At 50.0% G+C, this 22374-nt stretch overlaps 8 protein-coding genes across 8 annotated transcripts; 3 read left to right on the forward strand and 5 right to left on the reverse strand.

The window, feature by feature from the left end:
* Nucleotides 1-1881: 1881 nt before the first annotated feature.
* EJ05DRAFT_478916 (YdiU domain protein) lies at nt 1882-4195 on the reverse strand. The gene is made up of 2 exons (XM_033744558.1): nt 2346-4195; nt 1882-2297 (listed from the first exon to the last, which is right to left on the reverse strand). The coding sequence occupies exons 1-2, from the start codon at nt 4011-4013 to the stop codon at nt 2094-2096; spliced, it is 1872 nt and encodes a 623-aa protein (XP_033597559.1). The 5' UTR covers nt 4014-4195; the 3' UTR covers nt 1882-2093.
* An 821-nt stretch (nt 4196-5016) lies between these two features.
* EJ05DRAFT_503420 (uncharacterized protein) lies at nt 5017-6477 on the forward strand (the record flags this gene model as incomplete). Its single annotated transcript, XM_033747415.1, has 2 exons — nt 5017-6304; nt 6356-6477. 2 exons carry the CDS (start codon nt 5017-5019, stop codon nt 6475-6477), a joined length of 1410 nt encoding a protein of 469 aa, XP_033597560.1.
* A 568-nt stretch (nt 6478-7045) lies between these two features.
* Nucleotides 7046-8281, reverse strand: EJ05DRAFT_532931 (DUF1769-domain-containing protein; the record flags this gene model as incomplete). The annotated part of the gene is made up of 3 exons (XM_033749101.1): nt 7444-8281; nt 7321-7387; nt 7046-7220 (listed from the first exon to the last, which is right to left on the reverse strand). Exons 1-3 carry the CDS (start codon nt 8132-8134, stop codon nt 7046-7048), a joined length of 933 nt encoding a protein of 310 aa, XP_033597561.1. The 5' UTR covers nt 8135-8281.
* A 114-nt stretch (nt 8282-8395) lies between these two features.
* EJ05DRAFT_478918 (uncharacterized protein) lies at nt 8396-9811 on the forward strand. Its single transcript, XM_033744559.1, has one exon. It carries the CDS (start codon nt 8467-8469, stop codon nt 9727-9729), a length of 1263 nt encoding a protein of 420 aa, XP_033597562.1. The 5' UTR covers nt 8396-8466; the 3' UTR covers nt 9730-9811.
* Nucleotides 9812-10152: 341 nt separating this feature from the next.
* EJ05DRAFT_122853 (uncharacterized protein) lies at nt 10153-11332 on the reverse strand. Its single transcript, XM_033739085.1, has 2 exons — nt 11102-11332; nt 10153-11053 (listed from the first exon to the last, which is right to left on the reverse strand). The coding sequence occupies exon 2, from the start codon at nt 10863-10865 to the stop codon at nt 10191-10193; it is 675 nt and encodes a 224-aa protein (XP_033597563.1). The 5' UTR covers nt 10866-11053; nt 11102-11332; the 3' UTR covers nt 10153-10190.
* Nucleotides 11333-11752: 420 nt separating this feature from the next.
* EJ05DRAFT_442784 (chromosome segregation protein-like protein Cse1) lies at nt 11753-15087 on the reverse strand (the record flags this gene model as incomplete). The annotated part of the gene is made up of 8 exons (XM_033742052.1): nt 11753-12068; nt 12120-12248; nt 12297-13391; nt 13444-14237; nt 14286-14456; nt 14503-14670; nt 14734-14876; nt 15024-15087. 8 exons carry the CDS (start codon nt 15085-15087, stop codon nt 11753-11755), a joined length of 2880 nt encoding a protein of 959 aa, XP_033597564.1.
* A 212-nt stretch (nt 15088-15299) lies between these two features.
* On the forward strand, nt 15300-20799 carry EJ05DRAFT_513429 (uncharacterized protein). The gene is made up of 2 exons (XM_033748434.1): nt 15300-15635; nt 15687-20799. The coding sequence occupies exon 2, from the start codon at nt 15726-15728 to the stop codon at nt 20568-20570; it is 4845 nt and encodes a 1614-aa protein (XP_033597565.1). The 5' UTR covers nt 15300-15635; nt 15687-15725; the 3' UTR covers nt 20571-20799.
* EJ05DRAFT_478921 (uncharacterized protein) lies at nt 20750-22269 on the reverse strand. Its single transcript, XM_033744560.1, has one exon. It carries the CDS (start codon nt 22182-22184, stop codon nt 21162-21164), a length of 1023 nt encoding a protein of 340 aa, XP_033597566.1. The 5' UTR covers nt 22185-22269; the 3' UTR covers nt 20750-21161.
* Between the last annotated feature and the right edge of the window lie 105 nt (nt 22270-22374).

Below are 22374 nucleotides of genomic sequence, written 5' to 3' on the forward strand. Positions count from 1 at the left end.
CATTGTTGTTGTGTCCATTGTTGTTGTGTCCATTGTTGTTGTGTCCATTGTTCTGTGTCCATTGTTGTTGTCTCTATTATTGTTGTATGCTCATTGTTTATTGTTGTGTGCTCATTATTATCATATGCTCATTATTGTTGTGTGCTCATTATTATTATGTGCGAGCATTGTTTATTATTATGTGCTCATTATTACATGCTCATTGTTGTGTGCTTATTTTTCATTACTGTGTACTCATTGTTCATTACTGTGTGCTCATTATTCATTACTATGTGCTCATTGTTCATCACTGTGTACTCATTGTTCATTGTTGTGTTTTCATTATTATGTGCCCATTATTATTATTATTATGTGCCCATTATCATATACGCGTGTGCTATATATCTATACCTGGATGAAGGTTCATACATCCTATAATCCTACAATCCTATAATGCTCCATATCCTACTGTCTTCTTCTGTACTCATTGTGATATCTGTCTTGGCCCGCTATACTACTATTTTTGCACACATAGTCGTATGAGTTCAGGGCTATCAAGAGGCCCGAAACAGTCATGTATTCGCATCCTACGATCTGAAGCATGGCAGGATCGTTGGATTGTTTTTTTTTGTTCTTCGGTCGTAGTATGCATGGTAGGTAGGTAGGTATGCACTTGACAGGCAGGCATTTCCATCCATCCATCCATCTGTCCATCCCGAACCGCGACAACCGCCATGGGTGACAGCCCTGGGTCGTAACATGACAGCCTTGGGCCGTGACATGACAGTCGTGTGCCCTGCATGGCAGCCAGCCCCCAATTCTTCATTCCTGGGTGTTCTGGCCCCCAAGTTATCAAAGTGCTGGTGGGAATATGCTATGTATATAGTACAGCGTACAACACATAACGTCTGTGGAGCACTGTGCTGGTTTGCTCTGACTGTATTGGACTGGGCTTTTATATAGGCTCGCTACAACCTACTCCACTACTGACTGCAGTTACTGCAGGCAGGCCCCAAACCCACAATCCCGTTCCTGATCGTGGGTCCTGGTCGTAATACTGTTTCTGATCATGATCCTGATCCCAATCCTGAAGCTATCTCGCCACGTTTTGTCCCCACACGCGTTCTTATATTATTACCCCTGCGATGTTTAGTTTCTAAATCGGGATTTGCGTGGCCCTGCCCGATGCTGGGTGGGACCAAGCGGGGCTCGAATAGGATAACCAAACTAGAATAGCCAGGCTAGAATAGGTACACGGGACAGAAATGGACCTAGGTGGAGAAGGGGCCGAAGGGGGAAGAGGGGGGGGGGAGGTGTCTCAAAATGGCATCTCGCCGGCTTAGAATATACGAGCTGGAGGAATTAGGAACTGTCTCGACGGGGGATGGAGGAGTTACAAACTTGGGGGTTTTGGGGATTTCAGGGCTGGAGGATTCATTCTTTGAGCGGCTTTGGCGGCTTGAGTGTTCAGGGCTGGGGCTGTAGGAGTTAGTCATTATGTACATGATGCTCGATTCGATGGGAGGGATGGGATAGCAGGATTTTTTTTGGGACCGGACGAATAGATAGCCCGGGCGGATGGACAACGCTCGGGAGGGCGTGAAACATGTTTGTTCGCGTGGTGCTTTGTTTGTTTTAAGGGATGGAGAGATATATTTTTGGGAGTGGGTTGAGGGGGAGGAGAGTGGTTGAGGGAAAGGAGGGGTAGAGAGGTTCGGGGAGGAAGTTGGAGTAGTTGAATGATGTAGCAGTTCTAATTTGCTTTTATGGTGATGTATGTATGTATTAAGGATTGTCGTTTGTGTGGTTTACGTGTGGCTTTTGTGGTGATGTGCTTGTGTTGTGTATTATTGATGGACTTGATGTACTCGCATCCGGATAGTCACACTCATCTATGTAGTCATTTACTCACATGCCTACATTATCATGTACTCATAATATTATATATACACGCTGACCTACAGATCGATACCACATCCATATGGTCGTACATTTACAGTATAAATGGGCACGGCCTAGGAGTAATGAGAAAGACTGAGAAAGCCGCACTATCGCAATCTTAGACTGGTATTTTCACGGCATTACAGTATAAACACAACCCAGCTGCCTCAGAATCAGGAGCTACAACTGCATTGCGTCAACCCTTTATACTTGGGTACCGGACCACACCATCGCTCTTCGGTGGCATTGTCCCAGCTCCACGAGTCTTCAAAGGGGTTCAGTGCCATTTTCATCGTGCCTTCCAGCAGATCGCCGCGTTCGCCTTGCTTCTCGACTCGCTCGATGATTTCGTCCAATATCCATGACCGGGGAACGAACTATTCGAGCATCAGTATGGGCTGAGGATCACTCGTGGGGTGACATACCTTTGGATTGACCATTCTCATCTCTGCAGACCTCTCTGCATCCTTGCCCTCACCCCAATCCTCGATAACACGCTTCGACCATTTCTCGAGCCATTTGCTAAGCCGCACCTGCCCGTCTTCGATCTTGTTGCCAGCGCCGACGCCGTCAGGGTGGAAGAATCCCTTCGCAGTCTCTTTCCGCTTCTCGTCGTCCGCAACATCAGCCAGCCTTACGCCCGAGAGACATCTGAAGGTCTGATTGAAATCGAGTTCCAGCGCTTCCATGGCATCCAGCAGCTCCGAGTACAGCTCCTTGAAATCGCCTTCGGTCTGCGTCTTCAGCCCCAATCGAGCCGTCATCAGCTTCTTGTACTCCGCCATAAAGACGGCTTTGAATTCCTCGCCAATCTTCTCAATCAGGTTCTCCGCACGGCTGACTAGCTCATCTGCCGCTTCCTTGCGCACACCTTCGTCAACAAATTCCTGGTCGTCGCATTGCGCGCCGGAGCCGATGAGCTCACCAAAGGCTTCGCCAGTGCGGACGAGGTTCCACCATATTATCGTTGGTTGATTGCGATAGCTATATCGGAGCATATGGTCGTCGTGGTTGGGTGTGTAAGATGGGTCGAACTGGTCCATGAATGCAAAGGGACCGAAGTCGATGGATAGTCCGAGCACGGAGGTATTATCAGTGTTTAGCACGCCGTTCATGAAGCCGTATGCCTGCCACCATGCAACTGTTTGCGCATTCAAGCGGACAATGTGACGATAGAGGCGCGTATACCTGTTTTCAGCATCTTTGCCAGCACCTTCAATGGTGTCTTTGGATACCCCTGAGATTGCTTGTGTGGCCGTCGTCTCAACCTCTCCTGCCGGAAGCTTTGCCGGGAGGTTGTCCCATCCACCAAATACGTGCTCTGCGACATAGTCGGCAAGTTGTCTTAATAGTTTGCGATCACCTCTTGCACGCAGGAGATCAAACGTCCCCAGTCGTAGCCAAGTTTGTGCAAATCGAGCGACTATCGAACCAGGCTCGATGCGCTCGCGAACAACCCTCGCTTTCGGGGCATATGTCAGCGACAACGCACGCGTAGACTTGATACCGATTGCGTTTAGATACTCCGAGACTACAAACTCCCTCAAGCTCGACCGAAACACTGCTTTGCCATCGGCGAATCTTGAGTACGGGGTCATGCCAGCACCCTTGAGCTGCACCTCATATCGCGTACCAGCTGGATTTGTAGTCTCGAATAACGATATCGCACGACCATCACCGAGCTGTCCAGCCCACTGGCCAAACTGATAGCCTCCATAGCACTGCGCCCACGGATACACGCCTTCCTGCTTTTCCTCATCCCATGCTATGATCTTGTTCCCACTGACCGTGTCCAAAAAGTCCGGACTCTTTACGTCGTCTTCTTGAATTCCCAGGTCTTTTAGCGCTGCTTTGCTAACTGCCAAAAGCTCAGGATCCTGTGTGCCCTCGGGCCGTATGAATGTATACATGGCATTCTTGACTATACGGGGACCAAGCTTCTCACGAGTGGCGGAATGCGAAGATTGTGGGGTCGGGAACTTTTCATCAGGTGGCAGGTGCGAAGTGAATACATTGGACTTGGGTATCTCGCGTATAGACGCAGCAGATCTAGCAGAGGTGTTCGTGGCGCTGGTCGAGAGATGAGCAGCCATTTGGGCTAGTCGCATCAGGCGTGGTGGTTGCAGCAGTCGAAAAGCGAATTGGGAGAGAAGCATGTACAGAAGCGGCACTACAAGGAGAGAGAGAAATGTCAGACGTTCAGGTGTGGCGATGGAGGATTGAAAGGAAATAAGTCTCATATCATTGCTACGATCGCATACAAGGAACTTTTGCGGAGAAGCGTGAGCAGTGGCGTCATGTTGTGTGATGTCCACCTCTTATCGATTAAGCTGATGGTTTCTAGCCCAATACAGTATAGCTTCCCAAGGCATCTCACTTGGCACCAACCCAGGAGTTGTTAATAATGTATGATTCGACTCGGTCCCGATGATTCATTGCTCTTTGACAGTATAAAATCTCATCTGACCATATCAGAAGAGACTGTCCTTTCGTCCATTCGATATTGGAATCATCTTTATTCCACTGAGAAGCACCAGCACCAAAAAACCATGTAAGAGCCCCAGATCCGATATCGCTACCACCTCTTTTGCCTCCTGTAGCACTCTCATGATTTTTGTCTCCTGTAGAATCTTCATGATTGTAGTGTCCATATTAGAACTCCGAGGTACGACCACTACAGCACTTTATATCATAGCCTGCACCTTCCCCTTCTGGAACGAAAGCCCTAGTCGTGTGTATTGTCTAGGTATGGATGTCGCCGATCGACCATCACCTAGTGCTCCCGTTAACCCTGTACCCAAGACCCAAACGAGTTGCATACACTTGGGCCCAGCATTTTGAACTCCAGCTAACAGAAATGCCCTAGAAGCTTGATCTACACCTTACAATTATGGCAATTGATGGTCTCTCGCCGAGTCTCCACATCATCTAGCGTCTGGTCTCAGCTTGGCTTCTCTTTGTCGCGTGGCAAACACTACTTCAATACACCGTCGCTCCAACAGGTAGTCCACGGTATCAAATCTGTTCTGTCACTTTCTTGCCGATACGATTAAGCCACTCCCTTGTTCATTTGACTTCTACTCACTCACGCGTGCAATGAAAAACGAGTCTCGAACAGCGCAAGATCGCCTCTTGTTGACTACATTACCTGCGGAACTAATCGATAACGTCCTTTCCTTCCTGGACAGTCTAGATTTGGTCCAGACGGCTCTTGTTTGCAGATTGCTTCATTCACACGTACTCAAAGACACGATCTGGATTCCACTGATAAAGGCCAACATTCCTGGCGCCACAAACTTCGATCACGAATCGGTTGCTTCATACCGACATGCACTTACCGTGCTACACCCGTTCGTCTTTCTAACGCGACAAAAGATATGGTTCTCGGATTCTCGGTATGTGGGAAATCTAATCATATGTAGATATGATACACAAACAAGAGCCATCGTCGGAAACACACTTTTCGCAGATCGCGGACCGAAAAGTTTCGAGTTTTGGAAATGGGCACCTGATGTCATAATCCACAGATTCGACCCTAAAGTCAACCTTGATCTGACAACTCCGGTAATCCATATCGATGCTGCTTCTTTGAGGGCTCGATCATCAGCATCACCGAAACTGGGACAGCCAGTCCGCATGGCACAACGACAGGTAGAACCGAGAGTTCATATGCAATCGTCCTTCATGCTGGCCAAACCATGGCCACATGTCATGTCACCCAGCTCTCAAATGTGGCCACCGGCCATTTTGCCCGCCAACGAGCGCTGTCGAACGGATTCACTTACCAACTTTTCCGGTTCTGGGCACAGACCAGAGACTTTGTCTCAAATGAGTGAAAGCACGTTTCGCCTACACACGTCTATGCAAATGAGCACTTTCAGTGGGTTTCCCCCAGTGAAAGACACAGTAACTGCCTGGGCCACTCTTCCCGTTGAAGCATATACGCCGACAAAGCAAAAACCGTGGCGCGGCATCTGGGTCGGTGACTACTCAGGCCATGGATGTGAATTCTTGGTGGTTTTACAACCAGATGATCCTCAGCCCCTCCCAGAGGGTGTATTACGGGGTCTCGCAAAGCGAAAAGACCGAAGAAATGAAACAGCGCCGGACACTCGACTGAGTGCCACAGTGTTTGGTGGAGGTGAAGACAGAACTTCGCGAGGTGGAACGTCGTCGACGAGCACAGAGTCTGAGGATATCTACACGGGCCGGCTCGAGGCCGTGAAGATTACGGGAGACATCAATGTCCAGCGCGGCGAGTATACGTTCATAGCGCCTGACATAGGCGACGAAGGTCTAATACGCATTGCAACCGAGGAACTGTTCGAGGGTGCTCGTGTGTTGAAGAGCGTCGGTCACATTGCCTCTCATGGCTACCGGGACGGTCAGTACCTCAAGATATGAATACTAATGTAGAGAAGCTAACTTCCTGTAGACGAGTATATCACCTCACAGCTCATTCTGGTCTCTGAAAACCGGATCGCGCAGTACTGGGAGGACTTTGGCCATATCAGCTATTATCAACGAGTTGATATAGATGAGTTCATCAGTGTGTAAGGCTTTCTTGGCGTGGTTCCCGGATCCTTGAGAAGGGGGCCACGGACATGTGCATAGAGCGCTCAACCGAACTCACTGAATTAGTTAGGTAACCGGAAAAAAGCTCTCTGGCAATTCCGCGAGCCATGTCAAGAATGTGCCTAGGAGAGTGGTATTGGTAATCAAGATGAAGCTTGCTGGTGTAGACAAGAATATGCCTCAATCCCGGGGCAGGGCCTACAGGCTATATGGTTCTAGTAAGCTATACACCTGCAGATCAGACTGACAACTGTATATGCTACTGGGGCTGTTGTGTTTGAGCATGATACCGATAAACGAGGAGAAAGCTGGTCCTGTGAGAATTCTTTACCATGGGACATCAATTTCCGTGTCTCTACGGCGTTCTGAATGACTAAAGCAAGTCGTGATGCATGTCTCGAACGTATGCAGGGCCAAATTCAGACCCTTATGCGGCTTGAAAATGTGAGACAAGCAGCATATCTCCAATCTCAACATTGTATCTAAGTTGATATTCTATATGGGTATCGAGACTCTATGTGGGATCCCTGTATCCAAATGCTTTACTTCGTTAGTCGAGGTCATCGTCATTCGTGTTGAAATTCGAGTCCGCAGCCGTGTCAGTGGTGTTGACGTCTGCCTTCTCGGACTCGCCAAGCTCATCTATCGGAAGGAGAGAAAGAATGATGACGAAGAGGGGCTTGTCTGCTGTCCGATCCTTGAGGACATATCTGAGTGTGTGCGTTCTGATTAGCGGGTTAGACGGGTTGTGGCAAGGAAAATGCAGAGCCCGACTGGGGTGTAAAAGCAAGAACAAGAGCAAGCGAGGGTGGGAGAAAGACGCACCTCAGCGGCTGGCCATCCCAATGTTTAACTATTGAGAGTGTGATTACCGGGAGCTTCAGCGAGAAATCTGAAGAAATCTGTTAGCACGCGCCATTGTTGACCATGGGAGACCTTGTCCCTTACCGTTGAAGTCTAGGTAGGGGTTGAAGAAATCGCAGGCATAACTCCGGCCCTCTTCGAATTTGAAATCTTTTCTTGTGTCTTCTCCCAAAAAGTGCTTCATCCGTGCAGCACTCTGCTCTGGGATACCCTGCTCCTCTCTTACGGTCGCGCCATCGCCTTCCGCTCCCTCCTCGAAGACGACTACGTCACCGTCCACCTTATCGCCACTCTTCTCTGCCATCTTATCCACATCTTTTGAACCCTTCTCTCCTATCCTCAGCACATTAATACTGCTCAAAAGAGGCCCATACAAATGCGGCTCATCCGCATACGGATCACCATACAGCCCAGGGTCAACCCACTTCTTCACAAAGTTGAACGCCGTCCCAAAGCCCCATGGTAGCCTGTCTCTGATCGGATGGTCAAAGTCATTGCCGAACACAATCTCGTCGCCCGTGTATGTCTTCTTGGGTGTGAAGGTGAAGGATATCGAGTATAAGTCGGACTTGTGAGTCTCGTGCGAGAAGTAGGGTGAAGTGGATGGCGAGCCTTTGGGTAGACCACGGTAGTTTTGTATCCGCACGTTTAATTGTGCAGTCAGATTCTCGGTGTCAATCTTCACGGGCTCAGGTGCATTCACAGCGACGTCGTGTTGCGTGGATTCGTCGTAGGTGGGGCCGGCCGTGACCTTGAGAATGTACTTTTCGGCCATGCTGGAAGAGTCCGTGAGAGTTTCTAGGAGGACACGTCCGGGTGAGCGATCGCGTCACTATTGTAAAACGTTCTGGTTAGGAGCTGTTGATTGCTCGCGAGCTGAGCAGATTGTGGAGGTATTTACGCACACGAGGAGACGTCGGACGTCATACCTTGTGGCGTATCAAAAAATCACATGTGAAGAAGTTTTGATCCTGATATGTTTATTTGGTCACGACTCTACCCCTAAACCAGATCCGGGCGGGAACTTTGTGAATTCAATGTCGAAAAAGGTCATCATCAAGATCACCAAATAGATGTATCTGTCGATACGGTCGGTATGTCGCCTGTATGTCTTCATCTAATTCGTGGAGATGGCGATCGCCGAGACGCCACCGTGGTAGAATCCTTCTTTTTCTCGTCGCCTGTATCTTGATTTCGCTATACAAACTTCAAGATTCTGCTCCATCCAGCATTATCAACATCGGCACCCCTGCAATCGGATCGGGTTCACAGCCACTCAATCAGACGGCCCTGGATATTGCGCCCGCTTATGTCTCAGCTATCATGGAACCAAGACTATCCAATCTCTTCTCTATGCTAGAATGTCCCGAACCCGACAAAGATCGCTACACATACCTCTACACATCGTCAGAACACAAGTTTTTCTTCGCTCTCAACCTTCGTAACAGCATCTCTATCTTACCCAGACTGCTCAGTTCCATCATTGAAGCAGTCGAATTTCTTGGGCCGCACAAATGTGTTCTCTCCATTGTCGAGGGCCACTCTCACGACGGTACTTACGAAATCCTCCACGCTCTCCGGAAATCCCTTTCTCATCTCGGCCTCGAATACCACCTCGTCCGTAGCTCCATCGACTCACACACTGGCGACCGCATCGCCCAGCTCGCTGCACTACGCAACCTCGCGCTCACTCCTCTATTAGAGAGGCCCGGCACGCTTGATAGCACCACCGTCCTCTTCCTTAACGACATCGCCTTCTGCGCCGAAGACATCCTCGAGCTCACCCACCAACTCATCTACCAACACGCAAGCATGACCTGCGGCATGGACTGGACCTTCGTCGGACCCACGCCAACCTTCTACGACGTCTGGATCGCACGTGACATGCGCGGCGAGACCTTCTTCCATATCCCCCTTGACGGCAGCTGGGAGTACGCCAACGAGCTCTTCCCGGCCAATGCACGGGCACGCGAGGATCTGGAGTCTGGCACGCCGTTTCAGGTGTTTAGCTGCTGGAACGGCGGAGTCGCGATTCGCGGAGATGTGTTGCGGCGTGTGCGATTTCGAGGCCCGTCGCCGGGAGAGTGTGTGCAGGGCGAGCCGACGTTGTTCGCGAAGGATCTGTGGGCTGCGGGACTGGGAAGGATTGCGGTGGTGCCGAGTGTGAATGTGGAGTATAGCGATTACTGGGCGCGTAAGGTGAAGGGGTCCAAGGGGTTTGTGAGTCGATGGTTGATGGTTGACGAGGGAGAGAGGATCGTGTGGGATGACCAACCTCCGGAAAAGGTGAGGTGTTGTCCTGGGTATGAAAATCAGGTTATGCTGCCGTGGAATGATGGGCTGGGTGAGAATGGAGCCTTGCTGGGTTAATGTACCTATTTGTGTAATATATAACTCGATAGATCCTGTAGACTGGCTGATGGAAAGCCGAAAACTAGATGCTCTGTGACCTGGCAACGACCCATTCTCGCAATTTATAGTGAATTTTAAGTATGTAGCTGGCGGGACAAACAGTTTAACCACTGATACGTGCCTAGTCATGTGGAATTTGATAATTGTTCAATTATATCATCATCATGTCTCTACCAGATATACTAGATGCTCAACCCGGGATATTATGAAATACCAGCACAAAGCAAGTTGTATTGTGCCATACATCGTTCAAAACTTGGTCACTCACTGCGAAGTATCAACCATACATCACACACACACGAGGAGAAAAGTAGGAATTTCAGATTATCATATGTTTTCCTAGTACCGCGATGGATCTGGACTTGGTGATATGATACTAGCCACTCGGGATTATCGACCATGATAGTACATGACAGCCCCTACTCCGCCCACCGTAACTCCATGTCATCAGCCTCCGCAGAGGTCATTCCTTCGATGTGGAGATCACACCCTCCCATGCCCCTCTTCCCCCTTTCGAGAACATGACCGAGCATCATGCTGACCACTGTCCGCACCGCACGAGTCAGCCCATCCCTCCAAAAGCAGCTCTGGACATTGATGGTGATGCTGCGGAGACTGATCAGATTCCGCAGAGCGCCAAATTTGCTACTCCAAGCCGAGTTCAGGAACCGGCTACCTTGGATCTGATCAGCCTCATATAGTTCGTCTGGCTCCTGGTAGCTGATCAAACCCGTAATCGGGTCAAGGGTTAGCACCATATGGTCGGGGTTGAGGGTGAGGGCTGGCTCGGTGTGCGGGCTGTCGGCATTGCTGAAGAAGATCTCAACAGCGCGAACCGTCGATTTGAAGAGCGGAGAAAGAGGGCATGGTAGTGTTGGCAAGGTGAAGCTGTTGTGGGTGTAGAAGACTCGCAGGGTTTCGTCCCGGACTACGCTGTTGATCATCGTGAGATTGAGGTTAACGTTATATCGAGTGCCATCATTGGTGGAACCAGGGCGGCCAAGTGGGTTGTGGGCACGAAGTATCTTGACTGGATACGAGGGGACAAGTGCGTGGAAGTAGATCTCGTCGCGTAACTCACGTGGCAGCGCCATCAGGCCGACATGAGCTTGCTCTGGAACCTATTGCAGAATTGGTGTCAATATATGAGTACATATGGATCAGCGGTGAACGATACGATTGAACTGGCAATGAGCCCTGGTTGGTGTAAGCGCGCAGTCTGGTAGTGCGGCATGTGGTGTACTGTCTGGGTGTTGTCATCGCTATCTTTTCCAGAAGGTCTCTGTTTAACGAGTCAGTGTCTACATCAACTAGCAGGTGCACAATTTACCATCGGGTTTCCTCGCCGCATCGTTGAGATAATGCTGATTTTGACTGCCCCTGTCGCGGTTTCAGTGCGCACCAGCCTACCGGGAAAGTCCGCTGGTACATGGACTGAAGAAGACAGTATATAGGTAGCCACTTGCATTGCCGCCTCTAGGCTACTTGGGAAGGCTGTAGTCATTGTGGGACTTGTTCGTCTTGCGATGAGCTTAACAGTGAAGTAAGTACCAGGATTGTGATCGTTGGGGTGAGATTCCAAAGTAATCCAGAATGAGGGAGTAGGGAGAGAACTGTCCAAAAGTATCTTAATGTTTAATATGGGAAAGCAGGGTCGGAGCTACCCCCGGATGAACTCTTAACTAGTCTCGCAAAGAGACAGGAACATTTCACTTGGACATTGTAATTGAGAAGGTGAATGTAGGAAGCGTAGGGATAAGACTGCGTGAATATACGCATGGGCGATAGTTCGATCGCGCCCGTATATGATTCTCACGCCCGGACTTCTATAATCGTGAAGACGAAATCTTACCAATATACTTACACATCAGTCACGTCGACTGTGAATTTACAGGGTATTCCTTTATTCTCATGCATGCGTCTACACCTGTCAGGCGGAATTTCAACTCATTTAGATCAATCAGCTGCTTCTCAAGGCCTCTCAACCGCTCATATACGCCACAAGCGTCTCACGTGCTTGTTCTGATAGTCGTTCCTGAACACATTTGCTGATGCGTCCACCATGCCGAGCGTCCGCATCTTTCAGCGTAATTCCAACCCATGACTTAATGTCTGAAATTTCAGGATACGGATCGACAGGGGGTCTGCGACATGTACTCAGAGGGGTAAAGCCGACTCCGAATCCAACGTCGTCTGTATCTTGGTCAGGAATCATATCGTCGGCCTTTGGTGGAACCGGTGGATTGATGAGCAATTTGAGAAGTGCTTCGCATGTCAATGCCCAGCCCTTGGGATATCTGGTTGCGTTAGCATTTAGGGATCAGTCGATGCTGACTGCGTTTCCTTACCTGGTAATGAATGCCTCTGAGTTTGCCAGGATTTTGGTGAATGACACGACGGCAGTCTTCCGGTCGTACGGACGAGACAGCTTCTGAGTGTCTGGAAGGATGATGGAGAGATACAATTGTTTGAAGACACTACGAAGGTTATTGATAATTCTTCTGTGGCGAATAGTATAGACTTACTCGTGCTGTATCTTGTCTGTCAATTGGATAAAGAAGTCGGTACCCAGACCTCGATCATCCTTGGCAGAGATGAAGTGGAAGAATCGTATAAAGCGCTGTGTTAAAGATTCCGTCTTCGAACCCGACAGTCTCTGTAGCATGAGTTGCACAATCGAGACCAAATAGTTCTCCAATGCAGCTGACGGGAATGTTCCAAGAACACATTCGATGAGCTCAAACGCCTGCGAATCAGTGGCTTTCTTGGAGATAAGGCTCTGGTATATGACCAGGATCGGTTCGAGCTGATTGTTCTTCAGAATGTCGTCTGCAGCTCGCGGTATCATGGCTGTCAATAGTCGAACCAAAGCGGGAGCATTGCCTTTGGATTCCCAGAAGTTCGGCATTAAGATCGGCTCCAAGAGGCTCCTGTAGAAGTCTGAAAGTGGGCGGGTAGGATTGGCCTCAAGAAGAGCGGCAAATATCTGAATGACGTAAGGCACGAACTCCTGGACATCAGTTTGGATGATGGCTGCGAATGGCTCATATATAGCATTCTCAAGCACATCGGGTTGCGAGGGTGCTGCGAACCGGATCAAAGCCCCAATAGCTTCGAAGTGAAAGTAGTAGAACCGCGGGTTACTGGGGTTATGCCTGATGACTTTGGTGATATTGACGAAATTCCGCACGACCATGTCGCAGATTGGGAGCACGCCGTCCTTAATGGATATCAGCACTCTCATAACACATCTCATCAAGAACTCATTCTCTTGAAGTTTCTCTGGTGCGGAATCCTTCTGAATAAGTGTAAAGAGGTGCTGTAGAAGGTCCTTGGCTAGTGGTGTGATATCAGATCTCGCTATGACGGGCTGCATGTCTTCTGCAGCAAGATGGAGCACTCGTTCCACCGCGATTGCGGCATATGTGTAGACGACATAATTGGAAGAGCCCAAGTGCTTGACCAGTAGGGGAAAGGCTTGTTGCCAATTTTCTCGCGAGATCTGGCTTCGGAATGTATAAACGAACTTGATAGCATCCACAGTCAAGATTGGGTGGGTGTCATCGGACGTCAAGTCCTCTGCAATGTTAGTGGAGAAGAATTGGAGTACATTTACGTTGCTAAATAGAGTTAGACTAGATTCCTTGAACGCATACGAAACAGTGGACTTACGTGTTGACAGATTTGACACCTTCGGCCGCAGTGATCTGACCCTTTGCTGCTATAGACGAGAACAGGTAGATTGCAGTGTCTTTCGACTTCCAATTGCTCTTGGGGCTCGAGGAGAAATCGGACAGATAATGATTGATATACTTCGTCACGACCTGAGTTACGAGAAGTTCGAACTGCTCCATAAGCTGTCGAAGGAAATCTGTAGCCGCACGTCTGCGTGTGTCGTTATCCGATCCCTCCAGATCTCGTCGAATGAACTCGATTGGCTCGTCTTCGAAAAGCTCAATATCTGATTCGCGCAGCGATAAATTGGGCAAGATGACTTTTTCGACAACTTCACCAAGTGTGCCCTCACTGTTGAAAGCCTCGGCGTGAGACTTGATCCGTGTGATGGACGTCAGGAATTGCAATGCTTTGCTGACCAGTATGTCATATTTCGTCTCCGTGCCCACATTCGTCAGAAGATGCCATGAGCTTTGGACAAACTGCCCGAGATATGTATGGAAGTCTTCCTCGAACTTTAGGACATATAGCGTAAGGACCTCGAATATGCCTGACTTGACGAACTCCAGAATGCCTGATTCGGCCTCGTCGTCGGTGTGGAGAATAGGATTGTCGTACGTGAGGTACTTATGGAGCAGTCCTACAATGGCAGGAAGATTCTCTTCGAAAGCAGGAGGTAGATCTTGACACGAGAGGTCGAACAGAAGCTTCATTTGCAAATTCAATGTGGTGAAGAGTTGTTGAAGGACGTCTTTGTTGCTTTGATTCTCAGTGATCAATCTGTCGGTATTCTACATAAGTCAGTCATTGGGTAAGACCAAATGAAAGGATCGTATTACCGCTAATAGTGTAAGGAAAGGTGTCGCGAATTTTCCGAGTACGTGATTAATCTCTGTGAATAGTCCATCCGAAACAAAGAGCGGTCGCCAGCGTTTGAAGATGGAATGCCCGACTTGAAGCACACCATTGTTGACTATGGTGTTGTCCGGGGTGAGGCGCGACACAAGATCCTCCTTCTCGTCAGTCATGTTATCGCAAGCTTGTGTTCTCACATACGTCTACAAGGGTATCCCATCGTTCCCAGAAGTCGCTATCTGCGATGACACTAATTGCCTCTCCAAGCTGCGTTTGCATTGCTGATGGCACAGATACCATCAACCCAATGAGCTCTCTCTTGATTGCGACAACTTCATCTTCAGGAAGTTTATAGTTTCCGTCTACATCCTGTGCCCACTTCTGTCAGCGAATCTGTATGCTTTTTGTTTATTATACAAGGTTACTACGGACCGTCCAGTTGCGCTTCACAAAGTTTTTGAAGTATAACGAGCTTGCCAGGCGGCTCTGGAGAGGAAAGGAGTCAGATGCTACGATCTGAAGAAGAGCCAGCGAGAATGCCGGCTCGCTTTCTTTTTGCTTGATCGAAGCTTCGGCTACACCAGTGGTCAGTCGGGATTCAACTCGTGCTCTCTGGATTAGCAGAGTCTACATAGGACGCAGGAGTACCAAGCGTCAGCTTGATTGGGCCGATATAGGCAAAGCTTTATGGCACATGTAAACAAATATTGGTGGGGTTGTACCTTGCTTGTGCTGCTTCGGATCCAAGCTGAGCTGGAGAAGCTGGGCGATAGGTTGAGGATCCATATCGTCGAACTGGAATCAGTATATGAGGAAGAGGGAGGGAAGAAAGGAAGGGTGGAAGTGTACTTTGGGGCGCCTCGTAGAGTGAAGCTTGATGTAAAAAGTGGGTGAGTAGTGGTTCAGATGGCCTTAGCGCAACCAGTGGTCGCAACCTTCTGGGGTTGAAGTTGAACTCTTGGCGGACCCTCCTTGACAGCTCTCCTTCAACAGCCTGACCACAATCCCTGCAAACAAGGTGAAACCACTGATCGACCATCCACGCCAGCCTGTGCTGCGCTTTGTTGCGCCTGACCGTCGCCGCTTGATAGAGCTCGTTTTCAGGCCTGCCCAACGGTGCCCACCCGGTCGATATATAGCTGTCTCTGCCCGGGCCTTCATCCATCGCAAGCGTCTCCGCCGCACCTCCGCAGCACCTCCGCAAGGTATATACGTCCCAAGGCTTCATCCTCATGCCATTGCGTTCAGTCTTGAATGTGTCCGCTTCCTGTTCAGCTTCCGAAGTACTGGAGCTGTGTGGAGAATAAACCGCGCTTGCCATAGCCGTATATTTCGTGAGTCGAACTTGTGCGCTGTGACTATAAGACTGACAAATTATTCTAAAGCCTCTGATCGCTCCCCTTGCATTTAATACAGTAAGACTTATGTCTTCTGGTCCAAATGACGTCCCATCAGAACCAAATCGGAGATCACCCTCATCCGCTCTCTTCAGCGCCTTCAGGACGTTAACCGGAAGGCGTCCCGGAAACACGCCTTCACCATCTCCCATCACCTCCAGCTTAATCACTCCAACTGCCCTCACACAGTCTGAAACTGTCACGTCATCGCTCGAAGCGAAAGCTGAGCCTTCAAGGAACGGAGAAATTGGTACATTTGATAACGGAATAGACAGCATAGCACAGCAGCATGGAAAGGTACTCGTAAGGAATTCGGTGCAAGCCAATGAGATTATTGGGGGTCCGCCAGAGCTGCCACCACTACTTGAAGAGCTTGGATCTGGGCGACCATTGCCTGAACGACTGGCCGCAGTAGACAAGGTCTGCGGAATACTAGCCAAATACCCGGTTAGCAATGTCCTCCTCGTTTGGACAACCGCGAGCGATCTCCTGGATCTCGGAGGTAACCCGGAAGCAATACGTGCTGGATACACATTACTGCAAAGCTGCGTGAAGGTCTCCGAGCTTTCACCGCTAGAACGAAGTATATTTTTCAAGGCCATAGCGCGAAACCGTACCAAGTCCGACTTCGACCTGCGGATTCAGTCGCTAGTCGATCTTACGCATGGAGGACGCAATGTAGAATCATTCGAGGGATCTGTGGCACAATTTCTCGGTACCTCCTTGACAGACTGCTTTGCCCGAGACAAAGACACGCGAAGAGAGAATCGGAAAAGGAAGGATGGTCCGCTGACGAACGCCGATAATCGGCCGGACGATGAGCTTGACCGAATGTTTCAGTTTGTCATTGACGTGGTCAGGTTCAATTCGAAGATATTCCGCGAACAGGACATAGCACTCCTGCTCCACCAAATTGTTAAGATCTGTCGTAAGACTGCTCGCTCTCAGGACGTCGAGAAATCTGTGACGCTGTTCGACATGCTCGTAACCTACACCCAGATCCCCGCGGAATCGCTGAGGCCTTGCTTGGAGTTGTTCTGCGATGTTTATCGTCAGTTGAAAGACGTGCAAGATCTAACTTGGAGGGCTTTGAGCAACTTACTGAAATCACACGCTGGTCCTTCGGCCGTCACGGCACTTCTTCAAATTCTTCGAGACATTAGAATTGCACAGGGTGCACAGAAGAACGTCTCTAGGGGTGCCATAAGAGTTGTGCAACGCCTACTGATAGCTGATGGGTCCGATGGGTTGCCAAAGCTCTACCTCAGCGATGTTTTTCCCGCCCTCAAGGCATCACTCATTGTGGAACATCGCAGACTAGAGTCTGACATCCTGGAACTAGTTTCATTCATACTGACTGATCAATTTCTGACATCGCAATTGTTGAAGGAAGATGATTGGAGTGACCTGGTTGAAGTGCTCATACTATGCTCCCGGGGACTTTCTTCCCCTTACCCCTCGGAACCTCTTTCTACCTCAGAACGGACTCCCAGTGAGCCTGATATGCTTGGAGAGTCTCTGATGCGTACATTTGTGCATCTCCAGCGCCTTCACCTGCGCGCAGATTTCGTGCAACGGGAATACATATTCAAACTCTTCATGAGATCCGCTCATTTACTTGACCACACTTCTATGGAGTTTTTGGTTCGTCAGCATGCCGAAGAAAGGCTTCTACACCCCTCTAATGCGCAATGGGAGAACGCAAGCAGAGACCTTTTGGAGAGAGTCTTCACAGATATGACGAGACAGCGTCGTCTTCGCATCCAGGTCCTGGAATTACTCATCGATAGCTACGAAACGATCGAGGGAGTCTATGCTGATGGGACCGTTTTAGAGTACGCAAAATTGATCCTTGACAACATATCTTCCGAGAGAGATCTCGTAGTGCTCGAGGTCTTGGCAAATTTCGCTGTCTCTGTGGCCGAAAATTCAGATATAGGCTTGTTCAGATATATCCTTGAACAGTTTCGAAAGGTTCTTGACGACCATAGCGCACCATTGACAAACGTGTCTTCGAGCACTAGCTGGAGTTCCGGGACGACGATGCAGGCGCCAGATACCACACATATGGGGTCCCTATCGAACACAGTGACGAAGGCCCTCGTAAGAATATTTATAAGAACGCTGAATACGTCTGGAGAGAAGACTCAAGATCTTTACGACTTGCTATTGTATATAGCCGGCTCAACCGCTTGTCAGACTGACGCTCGAGTCAGTGCTCTCAAACTTTTGTTTCGTCTTCGAAGCGATGCGCGGCATGCGATACTGATCAGTCCATCATCAGAAGGACAAGATATCGCTTTTGTACTTTGCCGAACAGCAGAGACAGCAGTGGTTAGAGAGGATGACTCTAGCAATAACAGAGCAGTAGAAGAGTCGCCCATGGGCTTATACAGAGCTGCAGGATCTCCAAGTCCGCATTCATCGCTTACTAGACAAACATCGCGGCCGAATAACGTCGCAAGCCGTGTAGCGAAACCCATTGCTCCTCTTTGGATGTATCCCGGTCCAAGGGGTCTGCCTGATGAACCCCGTTCATCTGCAAGCCACCTAGTCTTTGCATATATTGACCCAGAGTCAAAGGTTGCTCGAGACGCCAGACGGACTCTCAAGCTCGCACTCTGGCTTGAGCTTCTCATATCCATCATACAACGTGATGATGATTGGGAGATATATAGCTACGTCCTGGTTCATTTTGGCCCACAGTTGACCAATCGAGCATTGTTCAAGGGCTGTGTTCCCCAGATAAAGATGGTCAGGAATGTACTCTGTGAGCAGTTGCGCGCTACAAGTTTCCAAGAGCCCCCGGGCTACACATCACTGAAGAAGGCTGACGTGGCTGTGTGCCTGTTCTACACGCTGACAGTGCTTATCAGCTATCATCAATTCTTTGAAAAAAGTGAAGAAGATGAGCTGGTCCGGACGTTCCTCTTCGGAATTGGCTCATGGGATCGGACGTCAAAATGGTGTATTCATGCCATTACCATATGTTGCCATGAGCTTCCTCTATCAACCAGCAAGACTCTTGACAGTATCATCCAGAAGATGTCCCAAGTAGTTACGCAGCAGCAGATTGCTGTGCATATTCTTGAGTTTCTGACTGCTCTGTCAAGAATGCCAGAATTATATAAGAATTTCCGCGAGGATGATTTCAAGATGGTGTTTGGCGTCAGTTTCCGCTATTTGCAACACGTTCGATACCAACGCGAGAATCTGGCGTCTTCGAATACCCTAAGGAATAGCAATTCTGGGTATGGAACCTTGCGCCACAGTGGTCCTTTTCAAGAGTTCTCGACCGTATCAGAGCAGGAAGCAAAGCCCAAAGAAATTCCTGCTGCTCATGACCTTCCTCAGTATGTACTTGCTCTGGCATATCAAGCTATCGCGTTCTGGTTTCTCTCCATGAGACTTCAAGACAGGCGAAATCACATGGCTTGGATCACGAAGAATCTCATACACATTGACAATCAAGGAAAGGAGGTGATGGAGGAGCAGGCGCAGGTTACCATTGACCTCATGCAACGTGTCGCATTCTCAGATCGAGATGAAACGATGCCGGATTCAGCATTCGCCGGACCGGAGGATGGTGAAGTATCCAAAAAGACTTGGATTGTTGGCCACAGCTTGCTGACAGTCGAGACTGCGGCAAGGACCGGTGCATCTCAAGTCACAACCAGAAGGGCTTCTGGTACACGATACCTCACAATGCGTCCAAATCTTACGAGACCACCTCGTCATCAAGTTCCCATTAATACAGGTCTGGCGGCAGAAGCTTTCTACACGTCATCATATGTTGGTATCTTGCCTGACGATATAATGCAAACCATTGTATCGCCCTTCAGTTACCCGACTCCGGATATGATTAGAGTCGAACTTATCTCGCTCCCCGATGACGATGCAACCCGCAGAGCGATCACAACATTTGACCGCAATCCCACTGTTGACAGTCTCAAAGTCGGAGTCGTATATGTTGGCTACGGCCAGACCAACGAAACTGAGATCCTTAATAACGTTATTGGCTCACCCGATTACACATCGTTCCTCGACGACCTTGGCACGCTGGTCCGTCTAAAGGGCACTACGATTAACACTGGAGGCCTCGACCGCGAGTTCGACACCCACGGTGAATTCACGTACATCTGGCGAGACCGTTGTACCGAAATCGTCTTCCACGTTGCTACCCTCATGCCTACGGACCCGACCGATTACCAAACCATCACCGCAAAGAAGTCGCATATCGGCAACGATTATGTGACTGTGGTCTTCAACAACAGTGGCCTGCCTTATAAGTTCGACACCATCGCATCTGCATTCAACTACGTTGTTATTGTCATCACACCCGAAGCACGTGCATCTTTCGTTGACAGTCGACTTGAATCTGACCCTGACGCCTCGCGCCGCTTTTACAAGATCCAGGTTCTTTCGCGCCCAGATTTTCCTGAAACCTCACCTGCCTCTGTGACCAAGGTTGTGTCCGGCCGGCACCTGGCGTCCTGCGTGCGGCTCATCGCGCTCAACGCCTCGTACTTCTCCCTTGTCTGGGCTGTGCGCGAGGGCGGCGAGTCCATCTCACCATGGCGCAACCGTTTGCGCGAGATCAAGAAACTGCGAGAGAGACACCGCAATCGGACTGAAGAGCGTAACAGTAGGACTCTGACGCCGCCGCCAGGCCTGGGAACTGGGAGCTCTAGTGCATTCGCCGGGCACGGCATGGGCGGTACGATGAGAGACAGCGCCATGAGTTATAAGCGCGGCAGCGCAAGTGTGAACACAAACACGAATACGGAGAGGCTGGAGGGCAGGAGTAGCTTCTTGAGTTCTCTGGGTGGGAGTGTGGATATGGAGAGGCAAGGAAGTGATAGCACCAGGTGAGGATGCTGTTACGGGTGGTGGAGAGACTCCATTATGTGAGGTGTTGGCGTTTTGGGACTACCGAAAATGCATGGAAATCTGGGTGTTTGGGTGGATGGTATCGCATAAAAGCTTTGTCGTATACAGGTGGGTATATATGAGATGGAGTACCTGGACTTGCGGGAATGTGCATGTTCGGAGCGCTGGCTACTCGTATATCCGCAACTAGTAATAACAGATTCATCGAGTTTCTACACATGATAACTAACCTAAGCAGCGGGTTCGTGTGAAAAGGTTTTCCTTTCTTTACTGCTTCCAGGGGTCTGAGGATGGACTCGAGGTTATGGGAGGGTGCTACCTTTCAAGACTACATCGCAAGAGATATATATATACCCTGACCGGCAGTATTCAAGGACCAAGACAGGTACAACGTAACGAACTGATCGATATCTAACTAAGCGCCTGTTCGCTAACCACGGCATACAATGCCCACGTTCTACCAATCCACATGTCTATTTAGAAGTTGTGGGGTTGGGGAGTTGGCGGGGGTATATCTCTAACCACAACGGACTTCCCTCCTTCAGCCAGCCAGCCAGCCAGCCAGCCAGCCAGTCAATCCATATCATCCAAACTCGCCTCCACCCGCCCCCGAGCACCCTCACTCTCCCCAACCAAAATGCCCACCACACACTCACTCAGCATATTATCCCAATTCACCCACGGATGCACATCCATAAACAGCCTCGTCCCATCTTTCCCCGCCGCCCGCATCAGCTCGCCTTTACCGCCCGGGTGAAACGGCAGATAGGGCGTGATGTTGTACACTTTGCCTTGCCACACCGACCACGCCGGCCTGTCCTTGCGGCCGTTGTTGTGCTTGAGCTGCGCGGGCGTGACGAGCGTGAGCGTGCTTACGCCGGAGAGATTCTTGCCTGATTTGACGAGGTTGGCCCAGTCGAGGGGCGAGTGGCCGGGTTCGAGGAGGACTTTTTGGCGGGCGTTGGGGGTGGGCGGTGGGGGTTTGACGGGGAGGTTTAGGTTGCTGCTTGCTTGCGCCGGGCTGCGGTTGGGGAGGGGGCCGCGGTTGGGGAGGGGGCCGGTTGTGGGTATGCGGAGGGAGGTTGTTTTGTTTGTGTGTGTTTGTGGCTTTGGAAAGGGGCGTGGAGGGGGTGGCATGGATTGGGTTGAGTGGGTGAGCGTGGGCTGTCGTGGGCTTGCTTTTGTTGATGGGAGGGCGAATGAGGGGGGTGTTGCGGAGGCGCGCTGGGCGGAGTTGAGGGCTGGGAAGGAGGGTGGTGGGAGGTTGTCTTCTTCTTCTTCGTCGTCGTCGTCGTCTGAGGTATCTCCTGAGTCGAGGGAGAAGGAGGGGATTGATATGGATGTATCGGATCGGGCGTTCGCTTTCGGGGTCGTTTCCGGAGAGGGTGTTTCTTGGCCTTGGAGTGTGGTTTCGGGTTTTGTAATGCGTGGAACGTCTGCTATGTCTTCTCCTTGTTTACTCGATTCACGTCCCGGGCTGGTAGTTTGGCCATTCTCTCTATGTCTGGGCTCGGAAATGGTTTGCGACTCATCTTTCCTACTCGGTTGCGCCCACAAGGGGAGGTAGTGCCGTAGGGCGTAAAGCGACGCTGCCATGAGTAGTAATAGTAGAGCCACAATCATCGCGGTATAAGTCTCGTAGCAGTAATGCAGAGCATCGCGACTATGTTGTCGACCGGGGGAATGAAGATGATGATAAAGTCTCAGGCGCCGCCGCTCGCAGGGTCCACTCTAGATCCTACACAGGGCTGAGAAATCCCCACGGGTCTAGACGTCATCCCGGCGC

The sequence above is a fragment of the Pseudovirgaria hyperparasitica genome, assembly GCF_010093815.1.
Source record: "Pseudovirgaria hyperparasitica strain CBS 121739 unplaced genomic scaffold EJ05scaffold_14, whole genome shotgun sequence".
Taxonomy (NCBI): Eukaryota; Fungi; Ascomycota; class Dothideomycetes; order Acrospermales; family Acrospermaceae; genus Pseudovirgaria; species Pseudovirgaria hyperparasitica.

Bases quoted from the DNA above. Each gene is read 5' to 3' on its own strand.
- EJ05DRAFT_478916 (XM_033744558.1), bottom strand. From the start codon at position 4,013: ATGGCTGCTCATCTCTCGACCAGCGCCACGAACACCTCTGCTAGATCT. The intron at 2,298-2,345 runs GTATGTCACCCC...ATGCTCGAATAG, and splicing joins TGAGAATGGTCAATCCAAAG to TTCGTTCCCCGGTCATGGAT.
- EJ05DRAFT_478918 (XM_033744559.1), top strand. From the start codon at position 8,467: ATGTCTTCATCTAATTCGTGGAGATGGCGATCGCCGAGACGCCACCGT.
- EJ05DRAFT_122853 (XM_033739085.1), bottom strand. From the start codon at position 10,865: ATGGCGCTGCCACGTGAGTTACGCGACGAGATCTACTTCCACGCACTT.
- EJ05DRAFT_513429 (XM_033748434.1), top strand. From the start codon at position 15,726: ATGTCTTCTGGTCCAAATGACGTCCCATCAGAACCAAATCGGAGATCA.
- EJ05DRAFT_478921 (XM_033744560.1), bottom strand. From the start codon at position 22,184: ATGGCAGCGTCGCTTTACGCCCTACGGCACTACCTCCCCTTGTGGGCG.